The 12,538-nt window shown below is 48.4% G+C and overlaps 1 protein-coding gene across 1 annotated transcript; it reads left to right on the top strand.

Moving 5' to 3' along the window:
• The first annotated feature begins 5,884 nt into the window (after positions 1 to 5,884).
• mc2r (melanocortin 2 receptor) lies at positions 5,885 to 11,553 on the top strand. Its single transcript, XM_028979294.1, has 2 exons — positions 5,885 to 6,796; positions 11,506 to 11,553. The coding sequence occupies exons 1-2, from the start codon at positions 5,885 to 5,887 to the stop codon at positions 11,551 to 11,553; spliced, it is 960 nt and encodes a 319-aa protein (XP_028835127.1).
• The last annotated feature ends 985 nt before the right edge of the window (positions 11,554 to 12,538 follow it).

The following is a 12,538-nucleotide window of genomic DNA, read 5'->3' as shown; positions in this document are numbered from 1 at the left end:
CGTCTACAGTAGTTTACACTCAATGTTTTATTTGACTGTTTTTTTTTTGGCTTTTTTTCTTTTCTATAAACTATTTGGTGACGATTGTACAGATTCCTGTGGAGTGTGTTGTTCTCACCAATATGTTCAGACTCTTTTCAGGGCTGTTCAGCTGACGCCATGTCAGTGATAGTTGACAAAAATGACATTCATTCTTCAGAGTTACTGTTGTTTTTTATGTCCCAAGGGAAATCTACCTACCTACCTGCCTGTCCGTCCGTCTGTCTGTCTGTCTGCCTGTCAATAAAATAATTGTTTTTGTCATTGTGAAACACTGCAGCACAGTGACAATAAAATGTGTCTTCTGCTTTTAACCATCACCCTTAGTGAGCAGTGGGCAGCCATGACAGGCGCCCGGGGAGCAGTGTGTGGGGACGGTGCTCTGCTCAGTGGCACCTTGGCGCTTCGGTATTCGACCCGGCAACTTTCTGACCAGCAACCACTAGTTCAATGTAATCTAATGAATCTTAATTGTGATTCCATATGTAATTTTTTTTACTACACAATCATGCAATCTAATCATAAATCCCCCAAATCTGCACTTAAAACCTACCAGCCTGCTTTTTTTTCCAGAACTGTACTTCATTGCAGACCTTGCTGTTGCTCATTAGATCAATAACTGCACACTTTAAAATGAATGTCAAGACAAGGTCAGGATGAAAGGACACTGGCAAAAGTGCTCTGCAGCAACACCACCAGCCCCCACGCTTTAATTACACAGTTCTAGAGGCTAAATGAATGCCGGAATGCGGGACCCTGACCATGTTTGTGCCGTGGAGACCGACACAGTAGAGCATTCTGTGTTCATTTCTGCATTAAATCCAATGTGAAAGTTATGTCACATGCCAGTGTTTTTGTTTTAAACAACTTTCTTAATTACAACGTGGATGTTGATCTGGACACTTGTTCACCCCTGAACCCCAGATTTTTTGTAGGGTGACCAGGGCAAATACTGGAACCTTGTGGTACAAAATCTGACTCAGAAAAATACAGCGTTGGGTAAAAGTGGGCCTCCGTGCCATCGTTCTTAATCTGTCACTCTCATCCATGAACCTGGCGAGTGGGTTCCACACGGTACCTGAGAGTGCGAGTGAGGTGAGTCAAGAGGGGGAATTACTATTATTATCTCAAATGAAGCATTGATAAGAATACAATTATTCCTCCTCTAATTGTTATCTAAATGCATTTCTGCACGTAGGCAGACAGGAGACCCTTCATTAGGTGTTAATGGTGTTTTTACAGACTAGAATTTATAATAAATAGACTGATAGACTGAAAAGTGCTTCATTATGTCTACTTTTTTATAATGCAGTAAGATTGTTTTTTTTTTTTTTTATAAATCTTTTTAACGGCCAAAACCTATTCAGGATACAGTACATGATATGTTCAAGAAAGTTCAGGTTCTACTTCTATTTTATGGACCTTTTCAATGTCTTCTTTTTATCCATTTTCTTAAAGCTTAGGTACTGTTAAGGATACAACAAATGAAAAGGCCTTGTGTTTTACATTATTGATGGTGGTTGAACCAAAGCTGGACTGAAACAACACATGGAACCTTGGTGTGTCTGACAACCAAGGTCACCAAAACAAGAGAGTGCGCATCTCCTACCTCTCTTCTGTTCATCTTACTGTATGGAACTCTCAGGACAGTAAGATCACATCTCACACAGCGCTAAAGACACTCTGTCCACAGACAGAGAGGAGTTCAACAGACAGGTAATACATTTTTGATAAGAAGTGTGTCATGTGTGGCAAACTGGACGCAAGTCACTAACATTTTCTCCAGTGGTCTGGATCAAGACGGCATCCTGATTGGTTGGTGCATTAAAACCTCCCTTGTATGGGACCTTCTGGGGTGTAGCATGATGAAAAGGGATGCAAGAATTATTTAACATTATTGAGGAGCCAGATAGCTTTAAAATTTCATGTTTAAATTGTGCATGTTAATTGTCCTTATTACCTCTTCCACCTCATATTAATCTGAACTTTATTTTACTATTTTCACTTCTGGTTGGATGGAAAACTGGATTTAGTTGTACTTGTACCTGTGCTATGACCCAGCTAATCAAACCTAATCTAATCTGGTCGCTCGGAGACTGCAGCATGTGACACTGATCTCACAAATTGCTAGTAAAGTGAACTAAATATGACTTCATAAAGTCAGACAAAGGTGGATTTTCTCAGAAGAATGTAGTTCTTTACTATGGCGTACGTGATAGTGCTTTGAAATCATACTTCTTGATATTATTGCCTCTTGTGGCCATAAGGACATAAGGAGTTTATCAGATTATCCCACTTCTTTTCATGTTGTTTTTGATCCTCTCATGCATTTTAAAGGAGCAGCTGCTTGGTAAGTCATGATGAGACAGACCACTGGCTTTCATTGTTCACTTCAGAAGAAGTCTCCGGAATATTAAACTCCCCAAAGTTCACCAAATCAAAGGAGTTGGTTATTCGCCTTGGATAAAACCTGTTCATGGTGTAGCTCAGCTGTAAATGGCTAATTAAAGAATTCTTTCCTCAGTACCACCAGCTTTAAAAGCAGAAATAATGAAACATACAGGTCATTTGAATCCCCCAAGCAACATATTGCATTTATCACTGGTCCAATGCCAGAGCGTGGGCGCTGAGCTACTCTCTGCTCTGCTGCTGGAAATGTGAGTAGTCTACAGTAGACTGTACGTGTGGGCTGCGTACAGGGGATATTGTTAGATATTAGTGAACTCTATCTGAGCTTTTTGTGTCTGGTTGTGCCCACTCTATAACATTTCATCTTTGTTCTGCGAAGCAGTGTCACAGGGTGGAACAGAGAGTTAAAAATACCTTAGAAATGATTAATTCAAAACTCACATCCTAATCATGGAGATGGAACCATAGACACACTGACGAGGTCCGCATTACACAAAAATAATGTGGGGCTTTGCTGCTTGTTTGTCTGCTTATTATATTCGGAATCCCATCTAACTCTGCTTGAGCCACTTGACCTCATATTTCATGATTTTATGTTATTATATATGGATATCATCGATTACCATTTGAAAAAATAACATTTGGACAGGCTTGTTAGCAAAAGCTGCCTTATCACACTGATGGAATGTAGAACATAATTGAACACTTTTAGTTTCTTTTAGTCTTGGACTATTCATAAACTATGAAAGGGAAGCTCACCTTGAATGTAAATAAGCAAAAAGCACACCAATGCATTTAGAAGATGAACAAGATGTAATCTATTCATTTCCAACCGTATATATAGTAAATGGTTTCTTGACAAAATATACTTTTATGGACAAAATTACTTTCTGGACTTTTTTGGACTAAATTACCCACACAATACACCTGTTTACAGATACACCCAGCCTTTGGTCCACAAAATGGCAGGTGCTAATATCAATTAAGGGTTTCTGATCTTTAATAAAGAAAAAAAAAACAATAATTCCGTCTAGCGGGTAAGGAAACAGACCTGTAATCGGAAGGTTGCTGGTTCGAATCCTGAACTGCCAAGGTGCCCCTGAAGTGCCACTGAGCAAAGTATCCCCACACACTGCTCCCCGGATGCCTTCCAAAAGGTTATGGGTTTCATTGTGTGAATCGTGTGCTGTGTATCACAATGATTGTATCACAATCACAGAAGGTTGCCGGTTCGAATCCCGATCCACCAAGGTGCTACTGAGGTGCCACTGAGCAAAGCACCGTCCCCACACACTGCTCCCCGTGCGCCTGTCATGGCTGCCCACTGCTCACTCAGGGTTCATGTTTCTGAGCACAAAAATGCACATTTATTTTGTGCATGGAAATAGCACTTGACATTTTGTGCCCCATACTGCTGCATCTGATTCACTGCATCCATCAAAATTGGCTGTTTCTAATCAAAGTTGCTGTTGAAGTACATAAGAAAGCAAACAACTAATTAACATTATAAAGCATGATTAACCTGAGCACATAGATGGTTTCTACTAATTACATTCATTTTTCTGCATTGCTATGAAGTGTTATTATTGTATAATATGTTAAGCATCACTCAGATTTATCCCCAGTGATTGTATCCTCCCCTATAGCGTATTTTGAGAATAGTAGGTGGTGGGTAAGAGGAGGAGCATTTGTGAATGAGAATGAGAAATAAGCTTATTCTGATCATCTAATCATGTATGTTTTATAGTAGTAGTGGACACCGGTGTCAGTATTATGAGAAGTCCTTCAATCAGAGAACTTCAATCAGAAAAAAGAAAATTACTGCAGTTTCTTCATCAATCTCTCTTTATTATGCATGAACGTCTTTTATAGTTTTATGATGAATCTGGTAATTGGCAGCATCTTATGAATACAATCTTATGAATCACTCATGGTGACCAATGACCTCCAAACATGTAATCAGCCTGATGCTGACTGTGTGTAACTTTTATGACTAAGGCTAATTTAGTCAGGGGAACTCAGATTATTGATCAACCTGGAATGGTGGTCTGATGAAACCAGATACTACTGACTGATGAAAGAAGGGCAAGTTAGAGAAAACACAAATCCAGAATGAGAAGGTGCATATGAAATATAAAATAATGGATGGTTGGATAGTTGCTTATAGTTTTGCTTTTTGAATACACATAAAAAAGATGCCTATGAAGTTAGGATAAAGCAGTTCCCCGGGCACTTGTCATGGCTGCCCACTGCTCACTCAGGGTGATGGGTTAAATGCAGAGGACACATTTCACTGTGTGCACCGTGTGCTGTGCTGCTGTGTATCACATATGACAATCACTTCACTTTCTACATTTCTGAACTTCTCAAGTAAATCTCCAGTAATCTGCACCAAAGTTAATACTGCTTTATTATTTAATGAATAACATATTGTTGCTGTCTCCTAAAAAATGTATCGGCTTAATTACAGCAACCATCTACTTCTACTTCTTTGTTATGTTGGTTGTATAAAAGGGTGACCCTGTTTTTTATTCTTCTCAATTTCAGGCAGAGAGGTTGTAGGAATGATCTAACACCATAGACTGATTTGGTCGAGGGTAAAGGTCTCCATCTGAAGGGAAAAGAAAATTACCTGCAAATAGAGGCAGTTGTGCAAAAGGAACTGACACCAGAGCTTACACGATAACACAATCTTTCCTACTGGCCAAGATATAGAGGACACCGGTGGCATTTGCAATATATTCAGTACACACAGTGTTCACAGACTTGTGAAGTATTCAAAGAAATTAGGTATCAAAAGGTCTTATGATCAGCAGAAAGTTCCTTAGACTAGGTTTCTGGTAAAATATACCTTATTAAGATGCATATAAAAACTACAGTTAGGTTCTTACTGTTCTTACTATGCTGGTGATAAAAAAAAAAAACAGTAATTATGAGTGACTTAATTACGAGCAATTAACCTGCCACATGCAATTAATTAAGGACCATTTCAGTCAATGCAACAGTCCTCAGATGAATATTTGAGAACAATTAAAGTAGTCATTTAAAGATACCAGAATTATGAATACCAGAATTAGTTCAGATTTGAGTGTTTTTGAGGCTTTAGCTCTCCCTGATGGCTAGAATATTCCATCACTTCCTTAGTCTCAAGGCTGAACAGCCTCTTCCATTGTTTCACAATCACATTGTTTCAGGAATCCCAGTGCTCCCCATGAAAGGCTGATAATTTACTGATCCCTACTCATTATCAAGAGCAAATAATTCCTCTGAATGCAAATAATGTTCAATGGTTCAATCTATATATTATAGATTAATAATATCAATATCAGGTATTGTCATGTGAACATTGTATTAACGTTGAATTGTTTTCTAAGCGAGACCTTCATGTTTTATGCAGGGTCAGAATTCTTCCTATCACGGCATTTACTGTTGCACCATGAGCAATGACACAACAGCTTCTACCACCAGCCTTGGCACCGTGACGGACTGCCCAGAGATACAGGTTCCCCACGTGGTCTTCCTGGCCATCGGTGTGCTGAGCCTGGCAGAGAACCTGCTGGTGGTCCTGGCAGTGGCATGCAACCGCAAGCTGCACTCACCCATGTACCTCTTCATCTGCAACCTGGCGGTCTTCAACACACTGTCCAGCCTGTCCACAATCTGGGAGACCATCATGTTAGCCGTCTCTTCCGCAGGGCATCTGGACCCGCGCGGCGCCTCGGAGAGGCGTCTGGATGATGTGATGGATGCCCTGCTCTGCACGTCCTTCCTCGGCTCCTTCTGCAGCTTTCTGGCCATCGCTGCAGACCGCTATGCGACCATCTTCCGTGCTCTGCGCTACCATGTCATCGTGACGGGCCGGCGAGTGGCTGCAACGCTGGCGGTGATCTGGGCCCTGTGTGGCACTGGTGGGGTTCTCATGGTCACCTATTTCCACAACACCACAGTCATGGTCTCCTTCATCACTCTCTTCTTAGCTGCCCTGTTCCTCATCCTGCTGCTTTATGGGCACATGTTCTTGTTGGCACGGAAACATGCGCAGAACATTGCGACGCTACCAGGCAGAGGAGGGGTCGCTGGGGGCCACACATGGCGACACGGCTGGAGGAACATGAGGGCAGCCCTGACGCTCATGATGCTCTTCGGGGTTTTCGTGGCATGCTGGGCACCCTTCTTCCTGCACTTGCTGCTGCTCGTGCTCTGCCCGCTGGACCCGTACTGCGAATGCTACCGCTCCCTGTTCCAGCCGCACCTGCTTCTAGTGGTGAGCCATGGCGCCATCGACCCCGCCATCTACGCCTTCCGCAGCGTGGAGATCCGCCATGCGTTCTGGAGGATGGTCCTCTGTGCCTCGCCAGCTCGGATCTCCCGAGCAGGGGTGTGAGGTTGTGATGTTCATGGTTTTGTGTTCTGATCATGTTGCTTTAAACTGTGCAAATTCTCATCCAACCTACTGCATCACACTCATAATATCACTGTGCTGTACTGAAATACTGAACTGGAGACACTATTAAAATGAATACCCTCCCTGAACTTACTGATGTGCCTGTGTGTGAGTAAATCTGCGTTTTTCAACTAGACTCTTCTCCGTCTTGGCCCCTCGGTGGTGTAATGAACTTCCCCTCGAGGTCAGAACAGCTCAGTCACCTTCCTCTTTAAAGAATATTTAGATTAAATTGTAATTTTCTTGTTGTCGAACTTTGTGTACAGAATCTACAACAGAGTGAATAAAATAGATGTATTCATAGTTGGGGTCCTAGTGAACCTGTCAGGATTGCCTGCAGCTGGGCTCCACACCTGAATCCAATCCTGACGCCCCATAAATGCCGGAAGTTTCCGCCCGTTCTGGGTCTCTGGCATTTTCGTGGACTCTCTGCACGAACTTGACCTTGTTTAGTTTCATGTGTTTTGAGTTCTGGCAATCGCCACATGCCTACGGGTTAGTTTATGTTCGTAATTTAAGTTAAATTGTTTTCGGCCACCGCGCCATTGTTTATTTGTATTTCTTTATTGTTTGTTATAATAAAACCCCCTTCCCAGCATGTCAAACCTCTGCGCTTCCTTCCCTCGTAAGTCCGTAGTCGTGACAGAATGCCAGCGACCCCCCCCAAAAGCGCAGAGGTGGAAAGCAGAGGAGAAGAAACGCCGCGAAGGACGCAGCCCGGCGCGGCGAACGCGGACGGCAGGGGAGAGACGCGCCGCCCGTTCTGGTGGAGCGTTTTCTCCCCGAGAAGCCGTGGTACGCGAAGCCGCGTGATGACGTCACCCCCGGGAAACTCCGCGAAACCCGGAAGCGACAACGTCGGCGGGTGAATGGGCGGAGCGAGGACGTTGGCGTCGGCAGCAGCGAGGAAGTGACGTGGGCAGCGAGCGCAGAAGATGCGACCCCCACGATCTTCGCCATGTCGAGCCAAGAACTCTGCGCTCTGCTGGCAAGGCTCCCCGTGGACGACACGGACGACGACGAGAGCACGGGAGACGAGAGTTGGGCTCCGCCCATCGCGCCAGTCTGCGATCGTCGCAAGGTCCGTGGGGACCCACGTCACTTCCAGGGGGGTGAGAAGCGGCAACAACAACGGCGGCGTTCCTCCAGCGAGGAGGTGGGCAGCCTCCAGCCCGAATGGCCAGAGTACTGCCCATGGGAGCTTATCGCGCCATGGGTCCAGGATGTCCGCAGGGTGGACGACCCTTGGAGTCACCGGTGGGAGGACACGGATGACGAAAGCGATGATGACGTGGATTTTCGGTGGGCGGGTCGTTGCCGGGATGGCTCCGCCCAGCGTGCGCGTCCGAGATCATCGCGGCGTCCGTGATGACCCATGTGACTTCCGGGGGTACGAAGTGGACACGGACGACGACCAGGATGACGCCGTTTGGGCAGTCGGTGCCGGGATGGCTCCGCCCATCGCGCCCATCCAGGATCGTCACGAGGTCCGTGGAGACCCACGTCCCTCCCAGCAGTGTGAGGAAAGCTGGTGGAAGAGGGCGACGGGAGGTCGCCAGCCAGCAACTGCGCTGCCGGGACTGCCTCGCAGGGAATCCTCCATTCCTGCTCCAGTCGCCGACCCGCCTTCCCTCTGCCCGGACGTTCCCCAGCGAAATGGCAGCGCAGCACCAGCGTCCACACCTGCTGGAGAAGACGTCCACCCCCCTCCACACCACACACCTACCACCATCTCCAGCGACGTGCCCAGCCCCGTGTGGGACAGCCCAATTGTCCCGGGACCCTTCAGTGGGGCAGCAGACACTGATAAGACCACCACCATCCTCTCGTGTCTGCTTGGGTCAGCATGGGGCTGGAGCGCAGCCCTCTGGCAGCAGGGAGAGACAGACAGCAGTTTTCGGGACTTCCAGCAGAGACTGAGGGCGGAGTTTGATCGGCCAGAGCCTGAGCCAGGGATCGAACTCTGCCCCTCCACCACGTCCAGCGCCAGTCAGGATCCGGGGCAAGAAGACCAAGCACTGGCGGGCGACGAGAAGGTCGCACCTCCCGAGATCCTGGCTGTGCCCCCTGAGGAGGTCCTGGAGAGCCCAGAGAGGGAGCCAGACGACCCTCTCTTCTGTCTGTCTCTGTCTGTGTGTGTCTGTGTGGCATATGTGTCCGTATGTCGCCCCCACTTCCCCTCTTTGTGTCCACCAGATGGCGACCCAGCCGCGGAGCCGAACCCCAGGGAGGAGGTTCCTGACCCGAATGTGCTGGTCCAAGGCGAGGTGGACAAGCCCCAAGGTACCCCTAAGTCCAGCCGGGGGGGGTGCTCCCCCAAAGAATTTTTTTGGGGGGTGTAGTTCGGGTTGGGGACTCCTCCTGAGGGGAGGGGAGGTGGGGAAGCGATGGAGCTGGGTCCTCCGGTAGCCAGTGAGGAGGGCGGGCCAGGCATGGGCCTGCGTCTGCCTCCAGAGGGGTGGAGCGCCATAGAGCCCCCGGGTAGGCATGAGGACCCAGCTGGGACAGACAAGAAGAGGGCCTGCTTGTCCCAACGGACGCAGAAGGGGCTAGCCGGATGGTCTGGCAATGCCCCCCCCCTTGGCACCAGGGCCGGGCAGCGAGAGGGGCTGCATAGTCCCAGAAGGCACCAGCCTGGGGTGCCTGGAACAGTCGCCGGAGGCTCTGGGACAATCTCCCTGCGCGGTGCAGGGGGTGACACAAGACGTGTCAGAGGGGACATGTGGAGACAGGGCCCACACGTACCCAGATGGATCAGCCCTGATTATTGTGTGCAGGTACGGGAGTCCGGGGCCGCCATGCGGGACCACGCCGGGGAGCCAGGCCGAGGGTCCGGGGCCGCCATGCGGGACCACGCCGGGGAGCCAGGCCGAGGGTCCGGGGCCGCCAAGCGGGACCACGCCGGGGAGCCAGGCCGAGGGTCCGGGGCCGCCAAGCGGGACCACGCCGGGGAGCCAGGCCGAGGGTCCGGGGCCGCCAAGCGGGACCACGCCGGGGAGCCAGGCCGAGGGTCCGGGGCCGCCAAGCGGGACCACGCCGGGGAGCCAGGCCGAGGGTCCGGGGCCGCCGCCGGGGAGCCAGGCCGAGGGACCGGGGCCGCCACGCCTGACCACGCCGGGGAGCCAGGCCGAGGGTCCGGGGCCGCCAAGCGGGACCACGCCGGGGAGCCAGGCCGAGGGTCCGGGGCCGCCGCCGGGGAGCCAGGCCGAGGGACCGGGGCCGCCACGCCTGACCACGCCGGGGAGCCAGGCCGAGGGACCGGAGCCGCCACGCCTGACCACGCCGGGGAGCCAGGCCGAGGGACCGGGGCCGCCACGCCTGACCACGCCGGGGAGCCAGGCCGAGGGACCGGGGCCGCCACGCCTGACCACGCCGGGGAGCCAGCCCGAGGGACCGGGGCCGCCACGCCTGACCACGCCGGGGAGCCAGCCCGAGGGACCGGGGCCGCCACGCCTGACCACGCCGGGGAGCCAGCCCGAGGGACCGGGTCCTCCAAGGGGAGGATACAGCAGGGCAGGAGCCCTGTGGTTGCCGCCGTCCGCCCCGCCGCCTCCACTGATGGTACTGTTGGGGCTCCGAGGACGTAGCCCTTGGAGGGGGGGCTCTGTCAGGATTGCCTGCAGCTGGGCTCCACACCTGAATCCAATCCTGACGCCCCATAAATGCCGGAAGTTTCCGCCCGTTCTGGGTCTCTGGCATTTTCGTGGACTCTCTGCACGAACTTGACCTTGTTTAGTTTCATGTGTTTTGAGTTCTGGCAATCGCCACATGCCTACGGGTTAGTTTATGTTCGTAATTTAAGTTAAATTGTTTTCGGCCACCGCGCCATTGTTTATTTGTATTTCTTTATTGTTTGTTATAATAAAACCCCTTCCCAGTATGTCAAACCTCTGCGCTTCCTTCCCTCGTAAGTCCGTAGTCGTGACAGAACCGGAATTGATCTCTTCATCGATGGTAACTTGAAAGCACGTTGTAAGTTGCTCTGGATAAGGGCGTCTGCCAAATGCCGTAAATGTAAATGTAAATATGTAAAAATTATGACATGTTTTATATTGGAGAGCCAGTTCAATCCCTGCCGAATAAAGCATAGTGGTAGCATTCGGTATAGCAATCATGAAATCAAAACTTGTTCAGACTTGAAGATCAAAGCTGGTCTTAGCTGCTATCACCTGTGTGGAACAAACCTCAACTGGTCAAACTAGCTAGTCCACATGCTTAACCCCTTCAGAATATGGTCATGCTGGTCAGAGATATCTGCACGGCTAAATGTGAAAACTTTCTCTGTATCACCCACCAAACATCCTCGTCCCCGATCTGCTGGATGCTGACACAAATGAATGAATACACAGAAATGAACGCTGAGACGAGTGGGAGAGATCTTCTCTTAACAAGGTGTTCACAGTTTACCTTTGGACACGGTGAGGGGGGGGACAGAGCCAGGACCATCTGCTCGGCCCCCATAATTCATTCAGCCCCAGGCCCTCTGGTCAGAGCCCGGAGCATTTCGAAGGTATAATGATTCTCCTGGAAGGCCCAGTGGTCCTTGACATTCAGGAGCATTGTGTGCCTGAAGTTGTCTGGGGAAGCACTGATGCATCCTTCAAATGACTCAGGCTGCTTCACGGCTCTTGAGGAGCTGTTACTATGGAAATCAACAATGATTACTGGTTCGATAGCTGTTGTGCATGATAATTATTAATTAACTGTGCACTTCAGCCAAGGCCTGGACATGACGTCTCTTCTTAGATTAAATTAAATTCAGTCTGTTATGTGAATATACTTCATTCAAATTAAAAAATATATATAATTGGGTTTTTTGTTCATTTTGTTGTTTTTCAGTGCATTCCTTTCTCCAGCTTGTTGAGGAAATTATTTTATGGGTACACGTAACCAAGGTGGGCGAATGAATTCTGGATAGAAATATCACATATATGCAGTGAATGGTGGCACATTTACCATGAGATGTTAACTGCATGAGAGTTGGCAAACACAGCAGGTAATGAGTTTCTCAACCTCCACATAGCGTAAAAATCCCATCCGGAATATGTGTGAGTGAAAGGATCTTAACAGGGATGGTACCTGCTCAGCACACGGTACACACAACAAAACGTGTCCTCTGCTTTTAACCCAACACCCTTAGTGAGCCATGAAAGGCGCCCGGGGAGCAGTGTGTGGGGATGGTGCTTTGCTCAGTGGCAGCTCAGGATTTGAACCAGCAACCTCTTGATTACGGGTCTGCTTCCTTACTCACTAGGCCATTCTTTGTGCGTGTAACGTTCAACATTGATGATTTCACCTATTGTTCATTTCAGTTGTTCAGTTGTTCATTTCTGCGAATTTTTTATACTGTATATTAATAACCGATTAAGCTTTGATTTACTTGCTCAGTAATTTTAATTCAAACATTTCAGTAACTCATAATTAAAACTTTCAAACATTCCAGATAACATTGGTGATTGCCAAGAGAGCTACAATACTCTTAATGCTAAAACCATAGATCTCTACATCCTGAATTTATACTTAATAATATTGTGGCTTATTGTGCCTCAATGAGTAAAATGAGATAAAATGAACTGGGATGCACTGTTAAAAACACATCATAAAACACATCATGTTTATTTATTAGTAGTTTTATTGAAATGCCCC

This window comes from Denticeps clupeoides, chromosome 5 (genome assembly GCF_900700375.1).
Source record: "Denticeps clupeoides chromosome 5, fDenClu1.1, whole genome shotgun sequence".
NCBI classification, from domain to species: Eukaryota; Metazoa; Chordata; class Actinopteri; order Clupeiformes; family Denticipitidae; genus Denticeps; species Denticeps clupeoides.
This window is presented reverse-complemented; position numbering and strand designations above follow the sequence as displayed.